This window comes from Rhineura floridana, chromosome 2, assembly GCF_030035675.1.
Source record: "Rhineura floridana isolate rRhiFlo1 chromosome 2, rRhiFlo1.hap2, whole genome shotgun sequence".
NCBI classification, from domain to species: domain Eukaryota; kingdom Metazoa; phylum Chordata; class Lepidosauria; order Squamata; family Rhineuridae; genus Rhineura; species Rhineura floridana.
Window position 1 is genome coordinate 225,783,254 of NC_084481.1, and position 16,506 is coordinate 225,799,759.

General features: G+C 42.9%; 1 protein-coding gene across 2 annotated transcripts in view; it reads left to right on the plus strand.

Moving 5' to 3' along the window:
- The window catches only part of KCNH5 (potassium voltage-gated channel subfamily H member 5), a 282,255-nt gene that overhangs the window by 174,947 nt on the left and 90,802 nt on the right, over positions 1-16,506 (plus strand). For both annotated transcript variants that reach the window (XM_061613287.1, XM_061613288.1), the window contains exon 8: positions 1,569-1,768. In XM_061613287.1, coding sequence (XP_061469271.1) covers positions 1,569-1,768 — 200 coding nt within the window. The remainder of the gene's footprint in view (positions 1-1,568; positions 1,769-16,506) is intronic.

Sequence of the window (16,506 nt, forward strand, 5' to 3'; positions counted from 1 at the left end):
CTCCAGCATGTTAGTATGAATTTCTCCTTGTAAACACGTGTCTGTAGGCAGTTTTGACTAATGTGCACATTTTTGTGCAAGCCATTTCCCCTAACACAGCCTTTCCCAACCGTTGAGCCTCCAGATGTTGTTGGACCACAACTCCCATCAGCCTCAGCCATTGGCAATGCTGGCTGAGGCTGATGGGAGTTGTGGTCCAACAACATCTGGAGGCACACCGGTTGGGAAAGGCTGCCCTAACATATGCATTTTTGTAAACATTGTTTGGTTGGCGGGCTGCATTGTAAAGTTCAAATATGTGCCAATTTGGAAGGACGGCTGTGTTTTGGTTCTCATATTGTTTCGGAAAGAGCAAATTTGTAGATTCGAACATCTCACCCATCCCTACCCACCAGACACTCACACTCTCCCCTTACACTCTTGCTTATTTTTCTTCCTGCCACCTGGCAAGGAAGGGAGGGAGGGGATTAATTCCTTTTTCTGTACTAAGTAAAAAAGAAAGAAAAAGCAGCCCACTTATTCCCTTTCCACCGGTCATGAATGGCTCTCCTTTTCTTTCTTCTGGCAAAATTAAGGAGGTATTCATCCCACCCAGTAACTTAACCAGGCAGCATGTGGGAGGAAAGGAGCAGAGCTTGGAAAAGTTACTTTTTTGAACTACAACTCCCATCAGCCCCAGCCAGCTCTGGAAAGGAGCAGGTCCTTGCCGCATCAAATTTTCCCCCAGAAGTTACTGAGCTCCAGCTTTGCCCAGAGAGCTTCAGCTATGGGGCGGTATACAAATGTAATAAATAAATAAATAAATGTCCAACAACCTCTGTAAAAACTTTCAAAGAAAGGAACAGGGACCGTTCTCCTCCCTTCCTGCCCACACACCTCCCTGTAGGTCTTTCCCCCTCCTCACTTACCTGGTGGCGCAGCAGTGATGGCAATCACCATCAATGTCTTTCTTTTGCCATTTTTTGATGGTGTGGGCTAAGGATGGGATCCATTGGCCAGTGCTGGTTCAAAAGCATTCTGTCACCCTAACAGGCTGGCATCGATTTGCGTTTGTTTCATATCCACTAGCTGCTGCTTGTACTGATCTGTGGGTTGCATTTTTTTGCTCAGAAAAAATATTGATATTAATATTGATATTTTAAAGGAAATACCAATATTTCTAAAGGAAATACCAATAATTATCATTTTTACAATTGGTGATTTAAAGGCAGATTTTTTAAAACAAAGTCTGTTTTCAAATGTAGCTGTGAAAATTTGCTACATTAAAATCTGATCCTCAACAATTGAGAATAAGCGAATTAATGGCAAAGTTGGAACCAAATCCAAACTGGGCAGAATTCTAGGAGATCTCTGGTGTGGGCCAACTCCAGAGCAAAACTCCAGGCAGTCTTATCTGCCATCTGTGTTTCCCAGAGTCCCACATGTTCCTAGAGGCAACTGTCATGGATGACATTTTGCCCCACAGAGCTCCCAAGATGCCTGTTGAAACAAGGAGCATGACTTGGGCAGTTTATGTGAATGCCAACAGTATTTGTTTGATCTTAATTTTTTTTATGGCTCTCTTTCAGCTCTTCTTTATGCAACTATTTTTGGGAATGTCACCACAATTTTCCAACAAATGTATGCCAACACTAACCGCTATCACGAGATGTTGAACAACGTGAGAGATTTCTTAAAGTTATACCAAGTCCCCAAAGGCCTTAGTGAACGGGTCATGGATTATATCGTCTCCACATGGTCCATGTCCAAAGGGATCGACACAGAGAAGGTATAAGTGTGTGTGTGTGTGTGTGTGTAAAACCCGAGTTGCTGTTACGTTCAAACCAATGTGCACTTTTGATGCAGGAGTGGTATAACCATGCAGAATTCCTTTTTTGTTCAATAAAAAATTGTGTATTTATTTATTTATTTATATTTTAAAGCATTTATATACTGCTTAATATTTCAAAAATCTCTAAGTGCTATGTAGTATGAACTGTACTTGATTTTTTTTGAAGGGTAGGATGGGCTGTGTCCTGTGGGTTAGTGATATGTGTATTACGAACATAAAAATAAGGAGGGCCTGCTGGATCAGGCTGGTGGCCCATTGGGTCCAGCATCCTGTTCTCACAGTGGCCAACCAGATGCCCATGGGAAGCCCATGAACAGGACCTGAGTGTAAGAGTGCTGCCCCCTCCTGTGGTTTCCAGGAACTGGCATTCGGAAGCATACAATCTCCGACTCCATGAATTTCTCTTATCCTCTTTTAAAGCCATCCAAGATGGGGATCATTAGGGCCTGTGGTGGAAGCAGGGTAGTTTCTTCTGTCTCCTGAATATTTCAACATACAGCTTCATTGGGGAGAGAGAGAGAGAGAGATTTCTCTCTCCATTTTCTCCATACCATGCATAATTTGATACACTTCCATCATGTTGCCTCTTACTTGCCTTTTCTCTAAACTAGAGCAGAATTCAACAGTCTGAGATATTTTTTCCTTTTTTGAAAAACCAGTCTTCGAGTCCTTAAGGCTGAGAATATAAGAGAAGTTAAGAATTTCCAGGAACCAGCCGTGGGACATGGTTTCATAACTCTGAACTCCCTCCTTGGCTGACAAAAGCAGAAATATGCAAGATGAACAAAACACATGCAAACTGCTTAAGTGCATAATTTGTATAGGTCACAGAAACTATTAGCTCTTAGCAAGGCAAGTGGTATTCTAAATGGATTGGCACTTTAGCTCATCTCTTTTGTAACATAGCTTATGATGTGTCTGTGCAGTAAAGACTAGATACATCATGCTGCTAAACCATTATTGCCTGATCCATCTAGGGCAGTTCTGACACAGAAGTAGGTTTTCTGCATGTATGTAATTACATGGATATGCACATAAGCAACTGTTGCATGCACAATTCTCCTCTCTAATCACTTGGGCTGCAAAATTGATTCCCCCCCAAAAAATACTGGAGTCTTTTTAACACTGTTGTTGTTAAGTGCCTTCAAGTCGATTACAACTTATGGCGACCCTATGAATCAGCGACCTCCAAAAGCATTTGTCGTGAACCATCCTGTTCAGATCTTGTAAGTTCAGGTCTGTGGCTTCCTTTATGGAATCAATCCATCTCTTGTTTGGTGTTCCTCTTTTTCTACTCCCTTCTGTTTTTCCTGGCATTATTGTCTTTTCTAGTGAATCATGTCTTCTCATTAAGTGTCCAAGTATGATAACTTCAGTTTCATCATTTTTGCTTCTAGTTCTGGTTTAAATGGTTTTAACACCCAATTATTTGTCTTTTTCGCAGTCCATGGTATCTGCAAACCTCTCCTCCATCACCACATTTCAAATGAAAAACTATATTCCTGCAAATCAAAAGGCTATAGTCCTGCCAGTCAACTCTTTGAGAGGGAAATAGGGAGGCTAGATTGAGATCTTACAATTCCTCCTCCAAAGAGCCCGTTGGTGGGATTTTAGTGTTGGGGAGAGGCCTTGGCTCAGTGATAGAGCACATGCTTTACAGGCAAAAGGTCATAGGTTCAGTCTTGGGGATCTCCAGCTAGGCTGAGAAAGACTCCTGCCTGAAACTCTGGAGAGTTGCTGCCAGTCAGTGTAGACAATACTGAGCTAGATGAACCAATGGTCAGACTCAGTATTTAAGGCAGCTTCCCACGTTCCTAAGTTGAAAGAGTTCCTCATGGGCAGTCCTTATTGCTCTGCAGAGGTTCTGTTGGACAGGAGCATCAAGGTGCATTGCATGACATAGGTAGAACTCAAGGCCACCAAACTTTCTCTCTGTGCATTGTCAGGGTGCACATTCATCTTAAAACCAATTTGAAATAGAACTAAATATGCAGCCTATTTGGTGTCATTTAATTTTCATTTGTTCCAAATTGATTGGACAGAGGTGCAAATGGGTAGGAATGGGACTTCCTTTCATCCCATTCATCCCATTCAAGGGTTGAGGTCTTACCCTATTGGTAGTGCACTATATTATCAGTGGTGGCAGCAGCAGAGGCGACTTTGACAGCTGCCATTTTTCTCTCAGAATGCCCTGGATGTTATGTCATTCTGGAGGACATTCTGGAGTGGGGAGAATGACTGCCACCATTTTTGTCACAACTGCTATCCCCCCACCCAAGCGTCTCAACATTCAGAGCACCCCGGGGGCATCAGGTTGGCCACTGTGAGAACAAAATCCTGGACTAGATGGGCCATTGGCCTGATCAAGCAGGCTGTTCTTATGTTCTTAAAATGATATGCTTCAGGAGTAACTGCTAAAATGAATTCCACTCCTGCTGCCTTCACCATCCCAGGCAGCGCAAAAATAGTTGTTTAAAAAAAGAACAGAAAAGAGAGAACCACAAATAAAGGAAATAACAAAATGAATGGAAAGCTAAGCCCCTTTGAAGTCAGCTGACTGGTGCTAAGAGGAAGCTCATTTGAAGATGTGCAGTTGACAAATCAGTTGATAAATCCGTTCTCAGTGCCATCAGCTGATTGGTGCTGAGAGAAGCTCCTTTGAAGGTGCACTCTCAGCACCGATCAGCTGATGGGCACTGAGGGAGAGTCCCTTTGAAGTCTGTTTGCAGGTGCATCAGCCAATCCCAGCGACATCTTTACCTGACCCCCACCTAACATCACATGTGATGTCAGATGTTGGGAAGGTAGGTCTGGTTTGGAGAAAACAGTCTCATGAGCCTAATTCAGATTTTGGCCTGGTTTAATTAGGGGTGTGAGCCAAAGGCTTCTCACCACTGGCCTAAGGAACAAATACAAGTGTGATTTTTACAAACTGTTAACAAAACACATTTAATGGAAAATAGAGTGTTAAAACAAAAGATTAAAAAATGTGCAATATCTAAATCATTGAACTTTTAAGGTGCTACTGAAAAAATTATTACTATACAGCAGAGGTTGGATAGTGTTTGGTACAACACTCACAATGCCACCCCTTCAAAACGTTCTCTCTTTAATATCCTGAATCCTTTTTCCTTTATCAAATTATTTCACATAATTTTTCCTTTACCACTTACTGATGGTGGATATATGTGATGCTTGTGGCTGCTTCTTCCTACTTTGGCTTTTAGATTTCATATATATAAATTCTCTGTGGCCTTTCTAGTTATCTGCTGTTATTTCCCGACCCCATGAAGCTTCAAGGAATATATTAGCATATTTATCTTTTCTCAACAGTTGGATGAAATAGATAACTGCAGTGCAATGTTTAGCAGGATTTGTCCTCTCCAAGTCTGGGACCAAAGGCCAGGGTCAGCCAACATGGTGCCCTCCACATGTTGTCAGACTACAGCTCCCATCGTCCTTGACTACGGGCCATGCTGGCTGGGGCTGATGGGAGTTGTCATTTGGGATGCAGGATAAATTTGATTCAGTTCACATTTAAAGGTGGACTTACCCAATTCACACTTCCTGAAACTTGATGTGAACTGAGACACAACCATATTTGAAATTCACACTTCTCTCAATTTTGCAGTGCAGATTCTAGCCAAGAAAGTTGTACAGAAGTGCACATGCTAAGGTAAAGTGTGCATAAAATGCATATATTAGGGGAAACAACATAGAAGAATGCATACAAAAATGTGTATATGAGGAGAAATCGCTGATGAATTTTCATGCTGGTGAATTTTCATAGGGACTTTTTTTTTAAGCAAACTGATATGGAAATATAGAAAACTGAAGTTAAAACTGGAAAAGTGAGAAATTGCCAGAAACTGAAATGTACATATTCGCTCACCCCTAGTTAGAATCTACAACATCTGAAGGGCACCACGTTGCCTAGCTCTGCCATAGGCACTGCTACAGTTTTAGTCAATGGATGCCTCAAAAAGAAGCTCATCTCATTCTTCTCAGTGGGATTTATTACATTATAGCCTTATTCACTCCAGCCTCATATAGTACATTTCAGGCAGTAAAAGTGTTCCGTTATGAGAACTTTAATTCCCTTCTTTACAATCCACGTAATGAAAGGAGAAGGGAGGAATTGTATATCCCTTGGGGGTGGGGGCAGGGGGAGATTCTATATTTAAACCTTTGCAGCAAGGTTCCTATGGTGACAGAAAATGAGAATTGTATGGGAACGTGAGGATTTAAAAATAACGGCTGGCCAATACGTCATGAAGAAAGTGTGTCTTCCTAAAATAGCTCTGTGGGTTTGTGTCCAGGAGCAAAATAGCCAGTGTGTTGAGTGAAGGAACAGATGAAGGTTTGGGCTTAGACTAGGTAGAACTGCATTTGCATCACCACCTGGGCCAAATAAGAAGTAGTGATGTCGATGCACGAATAGCTCTCTTAGCATTGGTGCAAAGAGCAGGTTAAAATCTCTCAGCACCATTTGAGGATGCCAGGTCTGTCTGTATAGCATCCTGCTGTTATGCTGTGGATTTGGTTCTTACTCATTTATCGCTGATACAATGGTGGGTGGTGTGGTGGACCTTAGCTGTGGAGCCGCCCTCTCTTGACTTCGCATCGCTACAGCTTCATCTGGATATGGTGGGGCAGGATGGCAGTGAGGCTGGGGCTGTGTGGATGCATCGGCAGAGCCAGTCCAGGTCTTCCACTGGTGTGTCTGTGCCTCACCACCACCTTTTCCCAGCCTCATCCTGGCAAGCTGGAGCCAAACACATATTGGGAGGAGGGCTCCATGGCTCTACCCCAACGTGCTGGCTGCTATTTCTAATATCTTCCTGACCCTGTCTTTCTAATGCTGCAGGGCAGTCAAGGCAGCATACATAATCCCCGAGAATTACAATCTGATACTGCAATGAAGCAAAACCATTAAAATCCAACCAGCCAATGAAAGCTTAGAAGGAACACCCTCATTCATCATCATCATCATCGTTGTCGTCATTTATTTATTTAAATCCCACCCTTCCTCTAAGGAGCTTTCCACACCAATCCTTTAGGGTATGTGAGACATGGGGACTAAATGTCACTCAAGGACCTTAATAGACAAGCCGAAATTTGCACCTACATCTCTCCAGTCCCAATCCAAAACAGCACAAAAGCACATAAGAAGAGCCTTGCTGGATCAGACCAAAGGTTCATCTAGTCCAGCATCCTGTTCTTCTCACAGTGACCAACTTTATGCCTCTGGGAAACCCCCAAGTGGGTTCTGAGTGCAACTGCATTCTCCCCACTTGTGATTTGCAGCCACTGGTATTGAGAAGTATTCTGTCCCTGGAAAACTGGTAGAAAGTATTATTAAAGCTAGATTAACTAAGCACATAGAAGAACAAGCCTTGCTGAAGCAGAGCCAGCATGGCTTCTGCAAGGGAAAGTCCTGTCTCAGTAACCTATTAGAATTCTTTGAGAGTGTCAACAAGCATATAGAGGTGATCCAGTGGACATAGTGTACTTAGACTTTCAAAAAGCGTTTGACAAGGTACCTCACCAAAGACTTCTGAGGAAGCTTAGCAGTCATGGAATAAGAGGAGAGGTCCTCTTGTGGATAAGGAATTGGTTAAGAAGCAGAAAGCAGAGAGTAGGAATAAACGGACAGTTCTCCCAATGGAGGGCTGCAAAAAGTGGAGTCCCTCAAGGATCATAAGAACATAAGAACATAAGAAGAGCCTGCTGGATCAGGCCAGTGGCCCATCTAGTCCAGCATCCTGTTCTCACAGTGGCCAACCAGGTGCCTGGGGGAAGCCCGCAAGCAGGACCCGAGTGCAAGAACACTCTCCCCTCCTGAGGCTTCCAGCAACTGGTTTTCAGAAGCATGCTGCCTCTGACTAGGGTGGCAGAGCACAGCCATCATGGCTAGTAGCCATTGATAGCCCTGTCCTCCATGAATTTGTCTAATCTTCTTTTAAAGCCGTCCAAGCTGGTGGCCATTACTGCATCTTGTGGGAGCAAATTCCATAGTTTAACTATGCGCTGAGTAAAGAAGTACTTCCTTTTGTCTGTCCTGAATCTTCCAACATTCAGCTTCTTTGAATGTCCACGAGTTCTAGTATTATGAGAGAGGGAGAAGAACTTTTCTCTATCCACTTTCTCAATGCCATGCATAATTTTATACACTTCTATCATGTCTCCTCTGATCCGCCTTTTCTCTAAACTAAAAAGCCCCAAATGCTGCAACCTTTCCTCGTAAGGGAGTCGCTCCATCCCCTTGATCATTCTGGTTGCCCTCTTCTGAACCTTTTCCAACTCTATAATATCCTTTTTGAGATGAGGCGACCAGAACTGTACACAGTATTCCAAATGCGGCCGCACCATAGATTTATACAATGGCATTATGATATCGGCTGTTTTATTTTCAATACCTTTCCTAATTATCACTAGCATGGAATTTGCCTTTTTCACAGCTGCCGCACACTGGGTCGACATTTTCATCGTGCTGTCCACTACAACCCCGAGGTCTCTCTCCTGGTCGGTCACCGCCAGTTCAGACCCCATGAGCGTATATGTGAAATTCAGATTTTTTGCTCCAATATGCATAATTTTACACTTGTTTATATTGAATTGCATTTGCCATTTTTCTGCCCATTCACTCAGTTTGGAGAGGTCTTTTTGGAGCTCTTCGCAATCCCTTTTTGTTTTAACAACCCTGAACAATTTAGTGTCGTCAGCAAACTTGGCCACTTCACTGCTCACTCCTAATTCTAGGTCATTAATGAACAAGTTGAAAAGTACAGGTCCCAATACCGATCCTTGAGGGACTCCACTTTCTACAGCCCTCCATTGGGAGAACTGTCCATTTATTCCTACTCTCTGCTTTCTGCTTCTTAACCAATTTCTTATCCACAAGAGGACCTCTCCTCTTATCCCATCGGTATTGGGACCTGTACTTTTCAACTTGTTCATTAATGACCTAGAATTAGGAGTGAGCAGTGAAGTGGCCAAGTTTGCTGACGACACTAAATTTTTCAGGGTTGTTAAAACAAAAAGGGATTGCGAAGAGCTCCAAAAAGATCTCTCCAAACTGAGTGAATGGGCGGAAAAATGGCAAATGCAATTCAATATAAACAAGTGTAAAATTATGCATATTGGAGCAAAAATTCTGAATTTCACATATACGCTCATGGGGTCTGAACTGGCGGTGACCGACCAGGAGAGAGACCTCGGGGTTGTAGTGGACAGCACGATGAAAATGTCGACCCAGTGTGCGGCAGCTGTGAAAAAGGCAAATTCCATGCTAGTGATAATTAGGAAAGGTATTGAAAATAAAACAGCCGATATCATAATGCCGTTGTATAAATCTATGGTGCGGCCGCATTTGGAATACTGTGTACAGTTCTGGTCGCCTCATCTCAAAAAGGATATTATAGAGTTGGAAAAGGTTCAGAAGAGGGCAACCAGAATGATCAAGGGGATGGAGCGACTCCCTTACGAGGAAAGGTTGCAGCATTTGGGGCTTTTTAGTTTAGAGAAAAGGCGGGTCAGAGGAGACATGATAGAAGTGTATAAAATTATGCATGGCATTGAGAAAGTGGATAGAGAAAAGTTCTTCTCCCTCTCTCATAATACTAGAACTCGTGGACATTCAAAGAAGCTGAATGTTGGAAGATTCAGGACAGACAAAAGGAAGTACTTCTTTACTCAGCGCATAGTTAAACTATGGAATTTGCTCCCACAAGATGCAGTAATGGCCACCAGCTTGGACAGCTTTAAAAGAAGATTAGACAAATTCATGGAGGACAGGGCTATCAATGGCTACTAGCCATGATGGCTGTGCTCTGCCACCCTAGTCAGAGGCAGCATGCTTCTGAAGACCAGTTGCCGGAAGCCTCAGGAGGGGAGAGTGTTCTTGCACTCGGGTCCTGCTTGCGGGCTTCCCCCAGGCACCTGGTTGGCCACTGTGAGAACAGGATGCTGGACTAGATGGGCCACTGGCCTGATCCAGCAGGCTCTTCTTATGTTCTTAGAAGCATACTTCCTCTGACAGTGGAGGTAGAGCATAGCCATTGTGGCTAATAGCCATTGATGACTATCTTCTGCACTATGGATGTGTTCTGTCCAGCAGCATACTTGGATTTTATCTCTATATATTCTCGACAGGAAGCTGCAGTTCATTCAGACTCCTCTTCTAGCTTACACGCAAAGGTGTCAGTCTTTGCAAAAAGGTGCCAATTGCATTTTTTCTTTCTTTCTTTAAGTGTGCACTTAACACACCTTAAGAACGTAATGCCTGAAGTGTCCCACAGAAAAGGAGGCGAGTGCCAGAAAAGCACTCCTCAAATAAGATATCTTAAGTGGTCAGAAGAATATTTGCAACAGTTCTTGGGTATAGTAAAATCCTCATCTTGGATTTGTTCTATTTAGTTTTTAATTGAAACACACTTGACAACAAGTGAAAAATTAATAGGCCGCATGAGAGAGAAAAATAGGTCATTACACAGAGAACTGCAAACAGTGTTTGCTCAGCCAGCGCTTTCAATTAAAGCAGGACTCTGCTAGTGACAAAATGTAAGCCCATTCACAGATTTTCTCCCCTCAGACTTCTTGCTTGGGCTTCAGTGATGCTAAAGTACATAAAAGACGAGGGATGGAATTTTCTGAAAAGCTCAATGTTGAGCTTGTCCTCAGGGATTTTTCCTAATTCTTGTCTCACTCCTTAATCTTGATGAAAAGCAAGTCGCTCCCTTGCCGGATTCTGCTAAGAATACAAACAATTCTCACATATTATATAATTTATTATACATATATAGTATGTATAAGATACACTCCAGGTTTTCGAAAATAACTAGCACATAAATAGATACATACAACAATACCTGTAACTATATAAAATAGTATAGGTATGCATTATATGTATAATATATGTAATTTTTGTGTGTGTATAATTTTGCATATATTTAGTTGGGCTTTTTAAAAAAAATTACGATGCATAAGCATAAATGCTCATAAGTGGATGATCGATAGGGCTGGAACCTCCAAAATCCATATGTAATATTAGGGATGTAGGAGAAATTACATTCAGTTCACATTTAAAGCCAAATCTATCAAATTTGCACTTTACATAATAATATGAGCACCGAAACATAGCCATCCTTAGAAATTCGTACTTACCTGAATTTTGTGATGCAATTCTCCAGCCAGTGTTTGCAAAAATGCAAATACTAGTGGAAAGTGTCCATAAACATGAATGCAAATAACATATAAAATGCATTATATTAGGAGAAATTGTTTGCAAAAATGTGTACATTACTCAAAATGGCATAAAATGTTTTTATTCAGGGGAATTCACGCTACAATGCTGAAGAATTTTCATGAGGACTTTAAAAAAAATCACAAATTGCTGCAGAAATGTTGATAAATGAATTTAAGCTTGGGAAAAAAGAAAAACCAAAATCGACAGATTTGCCCATTCCTAATAATATCGTTCTTCCAACATACTTAAACAAGAAGCAGGTAGATGGAACTTCTCAGTAGTTCACCTGGCTGACATTCTGGTTTGGCTCACAGCAGAAATGGAAGCAGTAAAATATTTAGTCATAATTAAGATTAGGTTTAGGTCTTCTGTAAGTTGTGCAGGGGGAAGGGAGAATTCCACCTTGTGGTTTTTCCCATTAAGTGTTGCAAGAACACCTGCACTTGGCTGACTTTCTCATCTCCTAAAGATACAGGATCAGTCTCAGGCCAGGAACCTGGCAACCCTAGCTCAGACCACAAGCCAGTTCCTGAGTTTACATTTGGGGTATTCAGTGTGGTGCCCTCCCAGATGCTGAGCACTGTATAGTCAGTGTGGTGCAGTGGTTTGAGTGTCAGACTGGGACCTGGGAGACCAGGGTTCAAATCCCCATTTGTCCATGAAGCTCACTGGGTCAACTTGGGCCAGTCACTGCCTCTCAGCCTAACCTACCTCACAGAGTTGCTGTGAGGATAAAATGGAGAGGAGGAAAACTGTGCATGCCTCCTTGAGGTCCTTGGAGGAAAGGCTGGATATAAATGTAATAAACAAACTCCCATCATCACTGGCCTTTGGCCATGCTGTCTGGAATGGATGGGCATCCAGTAGCATCTCAAAGGCCCCATGTTAATTACCTACAGCCATGTTAAAAGTAAATCTTCAGGGTGTTTCTACAGATTTGGTTGAAAGCCTGCAATCATATTATTTGTTTGGGAGATAGCCAACATCAGTCATCCGTAGAGTTGTCCCACTGCAAACAAGGGACTTACGTAACACAAGCATTGGCTCTCCTCTGTGACTAATGTTGGAAATCACCTTTAGTTTTTGTCTTGCTTTGCTGTTTAAAACACCCAAAGCAAGCTAAAACGTGCAATAATGGTACTAAAGTGATCAAATAAATTAAGCAATAAAACAAACTAGAATTTTACTAGTATTTTGGTGATGTTTTTTGGAGGAGAGGGAGCAGAGTCATGTGGGAGCAGATGGTTCATGAGACAACCTGGCCTCAGGCTGTTTCTTTGAAACTAGGTTCCTCTGTGTTCCTTGGAGCTTGCTCTGTAGCAAAGCCAATGCAGTGTAGTGGTTAGAGTGGACTAGGACCTGGAAGACGAAGGTTCAAATTCCCCACTCAGCCATGAAATTCCCTGGGAGAGTCAGTAGTTCTCAGCCTAACCTACCTCACAGGGTCGTTGATGAGACGGAGAGGGGAAGAATCCACCTTGGGCTCCTTGGGTGTATGACAACTTGAGTTTCTTGGAAGAAAGGTGGGATAGAAATGTAATAATAAATTTAGCTTGAATTGCCATTTAATGTAGTTTCTCTTCCACCACCACCCAAAAAAGTTTTTATTTATTTATGCAATTAAAGGGGGGAACTCTCCAGAAATACAGAAGTTTTTATAAGCTCTACATGAAATCATTCCAATCAAACCCAGTGAAGCAGTTCAGACTTTGTATATCAGGAGCACCATTTCCGCTTTCACGCAGAGAGCAAAGCAACCCACTGTTGCATCTACTTGGGATTAAATGACATTAAACACCCCAGTGTATTTTAAGAACATTTGTTGCTGTTACCTTAATCTCATCATGATTATACCAAAGTTATTCCCATCCAAAGGATTTGAACCTTTGATGTGAGTACTTGGTACGCAGTGTTTGTAATTTGTTTAAAGCAAATTGTCATGTGGTTGTGTAAATGGGCAAGAAAGGTAGGCCTCATTCATTCTCATAAAGACACAGGAGATGATGATCCAGGGACTGGACTGTTCCATATCAGGCTGTAGGGGTGTGTGTGGGATCTCTCATAGTGGGGTGCTCCCTTGTAGGGAGGTGACATTCCCACATATATTAAAATTAGAGTATTGGAGTGAAGGCTAGAACTCTCCTCCCTGGCAAGTTAATTTTCTATGAACAGGTGTGTTTTTTAATGAAGAAGTGTTCAGATTTGTGACCCTCTCCCTACTGTGCCATCGGAAGAGTTGTACAGCGTAAACAGAGGTTTACCATCTCATATGGGCCTGGTTCAGAAGTTTTACTTGCGTGTTCTCTACCATGACGGGTAGCCAGGTGTACTGATTGGTCACATCCTCTGGCATCCATGCGTACAGTGCAAACATCTGCAGGGAAGGAGCCGTCACATGTACAGCTCTATGTACAAAGGTTCCTACTTCTGGAGTTTTTGCTAGATATGAATTGCAACCGAGTGGAGAAATAACTGGTCTGTTAAGACTGGTAGCTGAAAGAATAAAGAAACGTAAGGTTTATTGCTACAAAGAAATAAAGTCATACATGCTGAATCTGCCATGCGGCTTCCACTCAGGAGCCATTTCTAACTAATGGAGAACAAAGGCAGGTAGCGAAGGGAGGGAGGGGAGAAGCAGAGCCTGCAAAAGCAACAAACACTTTAGAGGAGGAATTAGTAGAGGGAAAAATATATTGTCTTTCTGTCTGTTGTCCCCCACTGGTTCAGGTCACTTGCAATATGTGTTGGTGCTTTACTCCCAACACCGACATGGTCTGGAAACCTGATTGTAAAGAGACCAGATCATATGGAATCCTCTGTGCATACAACTACATGCATGAAGGCTCCATCCCTGCAGGTGTCTACACTGTACACATGGATGCCACAGGGCAAGGCCAGTCAGCACAGTTTCAGGGGCGTGACTACTCCCTCCCCCATGCAGTGGGAGAACACATGAGCAAAACTTCTAAATAGGGCTATGCTGTTTGTGAAAACTAAGCCATAGGTGCTGTGAAAATATATAATCACATATATTCTGAGTCCCAGGAGGTGTGGGGTGTGGGTGACCCTGGGCCCCTCTAGACTTCCCTTTTATTGTGCATTCATGATGATTTGTGCTCATGATGCTATCAGGGTGACCATGCACAATCCTGTTTTCAATACTGCTAAAGTACTGGAGCAATCATACTGCTTCATTTCCATCCAGTTGGTATTTTGCAACTTCCTGCTGAAATCCTGTAAATTTTCATACCACAAATGTTCTGGGGTGTGCTTGTTTTTTGTTCTGTCTTTGTTGTGCTGTAGCCCTTCTGAACACCAATAATGTAGCGGCATTAGGGAAGCATTGCGGACTGACCAATAAATCCACCACTAAGGCACAATTATTGTGTCAAGTACATTTTGCAGAATATACCTGCAATAAACGCTAGTCTGGAGGAGGTTCGTATCTTCCTAATGGGACAAGGCTTGGAGGTAGAATGCATGTTTTGCATCCACTAGATCCCAGCTTCAATCCTCGGCATCTCCAGGTAAGTCTGGGCAAAGGCACCTGTCTGAAACCCTGGCAAGCTGCTGCCAGTCAGTGTAGGCAGTAATGAGTACCAGTGGTCTGTCTTGGTATATGGCAGCTTCCTATGTTCCAAAATAGTGCCACCACATTTTTACAGCTAACTAATTCTGGCACAACAGTGCAAGGTTAACTCACACACACACATAGACAACAATAATATATACAATAAAGCAATTAAAAATCAATAAACCAATAACACAAAGATTAATGATAGACGGACGGACAGACGGACGGATATCATGTACATAACATCACATATATTTGCGTACAATCAGCATTCAAATTCTGATGCCAGAAGCGCGCGCGCACGCACACTAATGGGAATGGCTTTAGCTCAGTAGCAGAGCATCTGCCTTGCATGCAGAAGGTCCCAGGTTCAATCCCCAGCATCTCCAGGTAGGGCTGGAAAATGCTTCTGCTTGAAACCCTGGGCAGCTGCTGCCAGTCAGTGTTGACAATACTGAGCTAGATGGTCCAATGATCTGATTCAGGATAAGGCAATTTCCCATGTTAATATGCTACGCTACGCTAATACCATATTAATAATATAACATTACACACATCCATATAAATCAAATTATATAACCACCATAAAAGCACCTTGCTGTGCAGCATCAGAGAGACCTTCCCGTCTGCATTGCCACATGGCATGCTCCATGAGCTCCTGCGCTCCTTCAGTGGCTTTTGAGCTCTACCGGTGCTCTCTTTCTAATCCTAGAGCTCGTTTTAAAGTGTGTGCAGCATGCAAATGATTCATTTAATCCGGAGCCCAGTTCCGGAGCCTCGGCCGCATGTTCGTCTGTGGCACAGGATGAACATTATTTAATGATGAACATTGTTACTGCTCCTGTAAACGCGTCTTCCTTCTCTGGGCACCGGTGTTAACGTTGCACATTTTGTGAGCAGGATACTAATTAGGCCCCTCTTGCCAAGCAGCGGCTCTCAGCTTGTTCGGCAAACCACAGAAATGACTGTGGCATTTACAGTTAGGACACTATGGCACGGTCTCTCTGTTTCTGTGTTTTATAGAAAATCCTCTGTGCTCATTAACCAGTCAAATGTTTCAAAGGGAAAGGAAATCGCCCTCTGGAAGCTGATTGATTACTGTTCCTTTTCCTCCGTGCTTGCAAAATACAATCAAAAGCGTTCTGAAATTTGCAGATCAGCTGCTGGGACCAGCTCCTGCCCAGTCAGTGGGAGTTATATGGGGGGGGGGCAAGGTCTACCAAGAGAGGTGAAGTATCAGCAAAGGGAAATGTGGAGGCTTAATGGGAAGCATAGCACACTGGTGGAGCACATGCTCGGCATATAGAAGCTCCCAGATTCAGTCCCTGGCATCTCCAGTTTATTTATTTATTTATCATTAGATTTCTGTTCTGCCCTTCCTCCCAGTAGGAGCCCTAATAGGGTTCAGGCAGCAGCTGATGTGGACCAAAGGATCATATAGGAAGCTGCTTATATTGAATCAGACCATTGGTCCATCTAGTTCAGTATTGTCTAAACTGGAGTTGGGGAACCCATGTTGATGTGCTACAACTCCTGCAAGATTGGATTGTGGCAATGCACACTGTGTAGGCCTTTCCTTGCACTTGAGCTCAAACTACAGTTAGGGCAGATGGCTGCAGCAAGGTTGCTGATTGGAATAAGACCATGTGTCAGCATAAAACACCTCTGCTCAGAGATCTGCACTGGTTGCCAACTTGTTACTAGGCAAAGTTCAAGGGGTTACTATTGGCATATAAAGCCTTTAACAGCTTGGGATCAGTTTACTTGCAGAATCACCTTGCCCCATGGGAGCCTACTCAACTGCTTCGATCTGCGGAACTGGCCCCATTGCAGGTGCCACAGAATATATATCCC